The 8,477-nt window shown below is 37.8% G+C and overlaps 1 protein-coding gene across 1 annotated transcript; it reads left to right on the top strand.

Moving 5' to 3' along the window:
* Positions 1 to 2,125: 2,125 nt before the first annotated feature.
* gins3 (GINS complex subunit 3) lies at positions 2,126 to 8,152 on the top strand. Its single transcript, XM_084735048.1, has 3 exons — positions 2,126 to 2,324; positions 3,249 to 3,482; positions 6,778 to 8,152. Exons 1-3 carry the CDS (start codon positions 2,154 to 2,156, stop codon positions 7,006 to 7,008), a joined length of 636 nt encoding a protein of 211 aa, XP_084591174.1. The 5' UTR covers positions 2,126 to 2,153; the 3' UTR covers positions 7,009 to 8,152.
* The last annotated feature ends 325 nt before the right edge of the window (positions 8,153 to 8,477 follow it).

The following is an 8,477-nucleotide window of genomic DNA, read 5'->3' as shown; positions in this document are numbered from 1 at the left end:
TGGCTCCATTTGATGCCACCAATGCAAGATGGCCTAACTCCTATTTGGGATATTTTGGCTTGAGTTTTGCACTGTGTCCGATTAGAACTAACACAATCACAGTTACTTAGCTGAGGGCTTAAATCACACACTTGGTTGGTCAATTCCACTTGAATAGCTCCTTTATTATTGCCAGATATTGAAGGTATGAGATAGGTGTGGTTCTGAAACAAATACAGGGCATACAGCATATAACACAACAGCAAACAATAATAAGCTTTACTCATATTATGGGTATAAATACTGTGATGTTACTGATTTCATAAACAAAGGTAAAAAAAAATATCCTGCAATAAGGAACAATTCAACCACAACTGCCAAATCAAACTTATAACAATACAAATATTCTACAAGTGCTAATATGCATAAAATAAACAGGCATTACGGTGTGTAATAACATTAATAATACAATCCATTAATTTAACCACAGGCCACAGTATTTAACTCCACACTAGTTTCACATGCAGAGCAAGCCTTAATTGGTCATTAATAACTCCTCACTCTTAAACTCTATTTCTAATAGAAAGAACAAATGAGCACACATACGTTTCTTATACACACACAGTGGACAATATACCACTAAATGAGGCAGATGAAGTCCCAAAGTCCCAAACTTTCTATACTGTATCTGTCTACACATGGTGGCTCTGCCACTCTCTCAGTGCACGATAATTAGAGCTACACCTTGCTGCCTCACCTTAGCTGCACATAATTGGTGGAAAAAATGAAGAACCAGTCAGAACTATTGAACATAGAACATTCCCTCCTTATAAATCGATGACCTTCTTAACAAAGGACCTGCGTTAAAGGGACAAACATCATGGTGCGTATGAGTAATTTAATAAGAATATATGAACATAAGAAGCCCAATAACAATAGTAACTTCTAACCTCATTGCCTATTTGTGTGATACACAATGTTCCCTGTGTATCATGGCCTGAAGCTAGTGGAGGAGGACGATCTTTTGGGGAAATGACGCGTGTTTTAGTCTGGGTTTCAGAGTGAAAATATCTAATAAGTCTCTCAGACTGCTGCTACAGTCAACAGTAGGCCCACTGTACCGCCTGCCTGCCCACTCAGCCCAGACACAGCTACAAGAAGAATACAGTACCTTCATTTACTATGGCTTTATTTCATTTGACTCATTTTAGTTCATGACTTATTTTATTTTTTTGAAGATGTGAATGGCTGCCTCCATTCTGGGGAAGCCAAATATCATGTCTGATGACTTTGATGTGCAATCTGTTGGATGAGTAATATGACACATATAATCCATAATATTAAAAATGTCAAAATATGAAGGGTGACTGATGTTTTTCCCTGCTGTCTGGATTTACAAAGTGATGGTACCCTAACAGATGGGAAAATACAAGATTACAGTATGGACTAGCTGTCACATTTCATTTATCAACTGATTGGCTGATAAATCTGATCAAGACAAATGGAAAGCAGGATAGAGTGTTTCCTCCTACTTCCAATTTAATTCAATTTAATAGAAATGCAGGGTTGACATTTCAATTCTTGTTTGAATTACTTGTCATCAATATCTTGTTCTTGTTCTTGTTCTTGTTCTTGTTCTTCTTCTTCTTATTATTATTATTGTTGTTGTTTTTGTTGTTGTTGTTGTTGTTGTTGTTACAGTTTCCAGAGTCACGACTGCTAAATATTCTCAGAACGGGACATAAGGGGATTTTAAATTTGTGCTGGTAATATTCTGACCTCTAATGGCTGTTTTTGTCATTGCACCCGAATCCGTGGCAAAAAAAAAAGTAAATATGTGTTGTGAAAAGTATCTAATCCAACACATCATATTCAGCATTATAAATTCAGGTCATCTCTAAGAAACCCAAACAAAACACTAAAATGAACAAGATTACAATGGGCCCATGAAAAAGAAAAAAAATCAAAAGGTAGATAACAGATACCTTTGACTGGAATCGAATTGATTCGATTGCTCTGGTCTGGACAGCACATCAGCGCTCTGATTGGTCAACACGTCCTGGCGCCAAAACAGCAAACAGGAAGAGTTGTAAACGGAACAGGAGAGATTTTTGCTTAGTATTTCAGTAAATGCAATTGGTACAGAGCTACCTTTGGCTTAATTAACACACAAAATGGATACACAGTCATATATGCCTGTACAGCCTGGGGTGGGGATGGAGGAGAATTTCCTATCTCTCGACGATATTTTGCTGTCTCATGAAAGACTTCCCATCCGGACAGAGTGCGCCTTCCCCCGGCTGGGATTCCTGGAGAAGTCGAGTGACACGCAGGACATAGCGGAGGTTAGTAAAGTTACTGAGGGGAAATGTATGAAACGTCGTGATAGTGTGCAGTGTTGTTGGTGTATTTCTTCAGCGTTAACTACCACTAAAAGTAGGCCAGGTATTGATACTTTGATGTGTAAGGAAAGTTACGCCAAACCTCATTCAATTTTTTGTGTTTTATTCTACCCTGTTGTATTGCCATTGTCCCGTATGGAGTCGACAATTAATTAGCAATGTTCAAAAAAATAAGACGATCCATTTATCAATTCGGCATATTTATTATGAACGAAAAATTCAACTTTATTATTATCCTGATGTACATTTGGTTTACATACAGGGATTTACACAGGTCACAGACACACTGATGACAAGGAACAGAAACAATCAATAATCAGTGGCACACAAGCAATCAAATATAAGCTACGCTTAAAAATAAACAACATTGTTATTTTCAACGTAAGTAAATTAAGTAAGTCACAGTTAATCGTGGATAATGCAAGTTAGTCTAGACCCAGCAGTGTTACCAGTTGGCCAAAGTGAATCCCAACATCTTAACAATACAGAGAACTTACTACTCATGTTTTACGGAAATGTGCTTTGACTTCATAATAGCTATTTAATGTCAGAGATCTGCAACACTTGCCTAGGGGTCAATAATAAAATCACTGATGGTTGAATCCTATTTAGTTGCTTCACATTCATGGTCCTGCTATAGTGCATGCATGCTGGCTTGCGGTCACACAGTTATGGCTTATGGAAAGACTTGAAAAGATGAGAGGCATTGTTAATTTATGACTGTGATAAGTCAAAATGTCTGCTATGAAAAAGTTTGGTTAATGAACTAAATTACGATGAGACACATGGGATTTGTGCAATGTGGACCTTAGAAAACAGGGGCCTTCATGTTTACCCCCACTCTTAACTCTGTCTTCTTGATATCAGGGTACAAAGATGGAGCTTCCTTTGTGGTTGTCCAAGGGACTGTATGAGAAGAAGAGGAGAGTTTTGTCAGTCGAGCTTCCAAAAGTGTACAGAGAGGGCTGGAGGACTGTGTTTAATGCTGACCCCAATGTGGTGGACCTGCATAAGATGGGACCCTACTACTATGGCCTGGGATCCCAGATGCTGCACTTTGACAGCCCAGAGAACCCAGAGATCGGACAGACGCTGCTGCAGGTGAACAATATGCACAAACAATAACACAGAGGAGATCATTTAACATGGGAAGGTACCAAAAAAAAAAAAAAATACTGGTATTGAATATCAAACCTCATTGTTGGTATTGGCATGTAACAATTTATGTATGTGTATAAATATATATATATATGTATATAGGCTGGAGCATGGCATGGGCACACAAATTTATAAACTGGCGAGAAAAATAGCACAGACCCTGATTTTGAAATAAAATTATGCAGTTTCCATAAAAATATTCATATAAAAAACAATAATCATTAAAATTCAATAAAAAGAGGTGTGTCCCATTTGACCATTGTAGAAATACAATTAGGTATTGATTTGGAGTCACTCAGTCACATGACATGGAAGTTGTTGAAAAAGCAGCAGTTATTTTCTATTATAAAATATCTGTGTATAATACAGTAATTTCACATTAGCAATCAAAATAGGAGTGCTATTTTCAATCATGATTTTCACTAGTACAGGTAAGTTAGTATGAAGATAGTAAGGGATAATGTACAGTGATCAGGTCATTATTATGACAGGGACCTTTTTTGCAGAAGATCTTGAAAATAACATTGTTGTGTCATTCAAGTAGTAATTTATTGACCATCCCTGAGGGAACCAACAGCACTTGTTGCATCTGATCAGGTAGAAACATGATGAAAAGGAGGCATCCTGTACAGTAATGATGCAAAATTTATTACTGTGGGATCACTGTCACACACTGTTTAATGGACTTAATGAAAGGACAATGTACAGAGTAGGAAAGAAGGGCAGCGGTTTTTGACCCCTTAATCAGGGAACATGCTGACATGCATACTCATTTTCTAAATGATCTGTCAAGTACCTGCACTCAAACTTGGCTTCCATTGCAAACACACATTTGTTTGCCTGATGTTAATATTGGTCTTGAAGAAACTGTGAATGCATCATTCCTCTGTTGCCTCGACACTCAAGTATCGCGTGTAACTTGTGCCCGCTTGGTATAAGTGCAATCAAGCAGGTGCTGGAAAAGCACAATAGTTTTGGTGTCACGAAAAGCCTTTAGGCCTACTTTTTGTCAAACTTTTCAACAAAGGCAGCAGCTAAAAATACAAAGAGTTAGTTAAGCAGGAACACCCTGGACATTTTATACAAATTACATTTCACTGACAATGATTTATTTACTTCATCAAGGGCACCGAATGTCTTTGCAAACCCTGCAATGGATTTATGAAAACAGTGTAACTATGACCTCTGGGTGGAGAGGTCAACCTGCAGGAGAAGGGAAAATGTAGACACTTCTGATTATAGCAGATAGTAAGTCAGCTTAGACTCTTCATCAGGGGCATTCAATTTTAAACTGAACATATAAGTGGACTTTTAAATGGTCACCATTGTGGTATGTAATATCAGTGGTGACCAACACTGACTGATATCATGTGTATCTTTATATAAATCTCATCTGGAGGTCAACACACTCAGTTATTTAATACATTTTATTATCATCATTCTGTAAGTGTTCATTCCTTTTCTTGGGATAACACATTTTTCTTTGTACAGTGTATCATAATCAGACAACTATTTCCCTGGCCTAAAGCTTAGCTTCACTCTCTTCAGTTTGAAAAAAAGAATTTTACTGGACATACAGGATGCTGAGTGTCAGGATCCCACAGTTTTCCCGTTCTTTCTGCTGATGCCTCATATGATGTTTGTATCCACATTTCTTGTCTTCCTACAGGCTCAGCCTTTTTGTTTTGGCAGCTTACAAAAAACTTTGTCCTGGGTTCTTTACCCTGTTGGTAGTGCATCCTACCACACAGCAGCTTTTAGGCGTTTTTCGTTTGGAAAGCGTTTGTCTGTATGGGAAGTGACGAGTAGGCACCTTTTACACAGCACAAAGTCAATGGAGAGCAATGAATTGTTTTCCCCAATGTGTGCGGGACTTAATTGTGCTCTTTCTCTTTATGGTCAATAGAGTATTTTATTATTAATCATTATATACCATTGTTTGATTTTTGAGAAAACTTTAATATTTCCTACATGTGTAATTCCATATGTTAGACCTGCACGTGAAGAGTTGGCTGTGTAGAGTGGAGAATGCCAATAGCTTGAGTATTTCACAATTTGTGATGTACACAGTAGGATTTTTTCTATGATGAAAGATCTGTGTTCATGAGAGATCTGTATAAGCTTGCGATTCTCTAAACAGTTTCCTGGATTCCTTAACATTAAATGTATGGTAAAATGTAATATGAATACACTTTGGACTGCATAACGGCCCATATGCTTACAAAGTATTACAGATCAACAGACATAATACAGATTCAAAATAAATGCAGTCAGTGTTATATAATACACTGCAACTAGGGGGTGCAATCAGATCAGAAAGCACAGCAGACTGCTGGCTGTCCACTGCAGCTGTTACCAGGCAGATTGACTCTAATCTCATTGTTTGACAGACAAACAGAAACGGAGGGCTACTGCACACTATAAGACTTGTCCACAGTCTTACACATAAGCAGGGTACACGATTTAAGTGGCAAAGTTGCCATCCATTGGTTGTTTTTATTATCAGATATCATCACACTTTTCTCAACCAGTGTGTTTATAAATGCCAAGAACCAAATGAGTGAAAACTGAGCTTGTTATCAAGGCTTGTTTACTGTGTGATGTGAGATGTTCCAATACAGTTTTCCTTCTTAATACAGATTAAAATAAAAAATATATGTATTTAATATTTTATGATGTTGCTGTCAGACACATAGACTTGCATAATCACTGATGACAGCATTTTAGGCAGGATCAAAGGCCTTTTCCAATATTGTATTATCCAATACTGGTATCAGAGCAACCGTAATTTCTATTGATGACTCTTTAAACTGTTGCCCAGGCATTGCGCACAGATGAAAAGAAACAAAAATAGACAAGTGGATATTCGGAATTCCAGCTTTGTAGACTCTACCAGTTGTATTTAAATGTTCAAACTCAGTGTCATGTAGCTCGGACCAGTTCTGGACACACACTCTTTAATCTTTCAGTTTTTTTTAGATAAAATTATTTGAAGATGGTTTTGCCTAAAGGCAAAGAGAGAGTGAAATTATACATGTCTGAGGTTTAACATTAAATTTTCTATCAAAGTTGACTGCTGGTTCATGAACTAGGTCACTGATTTTTTTTTTTATTTAAAGTTGCCAGTGTGCCTAAAATATCTTAACTGCAATACACCTTTAATACCCTCAATGTGCTTTCTTTTTTTTTTTTATCTCATCTAATTGGTGACACACCGTTGATATTGTTGTTCGTCCAGACATTCATTGGTCGGTTCAGACGGACCATGGACTCCTCCCAGAATGCCTACAACGAGGACACATCTGCGCTAGTGGAGCGTCTGGACTGTCTGGAGAAGGATCTGTTCAAGTCAGGGCAGAGTGGCCTCAATGGCTTCCAAAGCTGGGAGAAGGGCCAGGCCTCACAGCTCACTGCATCCAGTCTGGTTCTCAACTACCGCAAGAGGAAGATGACCGATGTGCAGCACTGACCTCAGCCTGCTGTTAAAACATACGGACAGTGGCCACAACTTAAGGCACTTCTGAGCACAACAGCAAGACTCTGACTCACTGTCATTTTCACCTCCACAGACGAATCCACCTTCTACACCTGAGCCATGCTCATGTAATGGTGTCAAGTATGAATATGTTTACTATTTATTTTGTCACATTGTTTCTATTGACGGTGCAGAAACTGTTGATTAATGAGTAAGTTGATGGACATTCAGTTCATCTATGAATATTCAAGTTCTTGTAATTTTGATTGATAATGATTCCCAGCATTTGATGGTTACAGCTTTACAAATACAAAACAAGTGACCCGTTTGCTTTTTAATCATTTCTGAAGGTTTACTTTAAAAACTGTCAAAAGAATCATTTTCATAATGTTGACTAGAAACTAGCTATCACTTCATTTTTGTTCTGAATATTAACAAGTGCAGCCGCAGCATGCAGATTGAGGTCACCTCTAAATGCAAACTGTTGTGCACAGAGAGCAGAATCTGCAGTTACCACCTGCCAGGCACCAAATGCTGGTAAAAATGTGTTTTTGGTAGAATTATCAGGGGGTCACCCACCACACCGTCTGAGTTATTGAGCTGATAACATTTCAAGTGCATTTTTTTAACAGTCTCTCCGCTGGAGGTCACACGCCATGTTGTCATGAGCTGGCTGTATCCAAGCAAAAAAATGTAGCACACACAGGCTTGTTTAATAGCTGTCTGCTTCACTGCTACTCTAAACAAAGTAGCAGAGTCTCAACTGCAAACTTCTCCTTTCCTTTACTCTCTGCCTCAAGTGTTGTCCTAAAAAATACTACCCTTGCATGCACATGAATTTCCCCATGTTTTCCAGAGTATGACAATATTCTGAATTTGATACAGGTCATGTAAACGGCATATTCCAGTGTTTCCCAATTTTTTTTTTCAGGGGACCCACTTTTTTAAAATGTCAAACAATCACAACCCAAGTCATTATACGCCTTATCAATAAATCTTTGGAGGAATTGATTTTTACATAAATAAATGTTCCTGACCATTTTTACTGTCATTTCTGCATCTCCTCATAATATCTTGATGTGTGATGTTAAAAACATATACATATGTTAAATACATTATAAAAGAGAAATAAGTATTATTCAAGTTGTTAGGAGCATTCTTTGGACATGTATACAGCACACTGAGAATATGCTTCTCAGTTGGGCTTTTTACAGCAGTTTATAAGGCTGGAGTAGAGATGCATGCACAAAAGAAGTCCACATTTCTGTTTGGAAGGAAAATAAAAACTCTCTTTAAACATTATGAAAGACTTGGATATCAAGGGCTTCGTGGATATGTGCAAATATTGCAACGCCGACCTTTTCAAGAAAGCAGTTGATTGAATTTAAAAAGGAGGCTGTGTTCACACAGTCGAACAAGTCTGCCACCAGTGGAAAACTGAAAAAAAACTCTATTTTGACACA

This window comes from Lutjanus erythropterus, chromosome 13, assembly GCF_056507025.1.
Source record: "Lutjanus erythropterus isolate fLutEry1 chromosome 13, fLutEry1.hap2, whole genome shotgun sequence".
Lineage (NCBI taxonomy): Eukaryota > Metazoa > Chordata > Actinopteri > Lutjaniformes > Lutjanidae > Lutjanus > Lutjanus erythropterus.
Note: the sequence above shows the minus strand (reverse complement) of the source record. Positions and strands in the feature narration are given on the sequence as shown.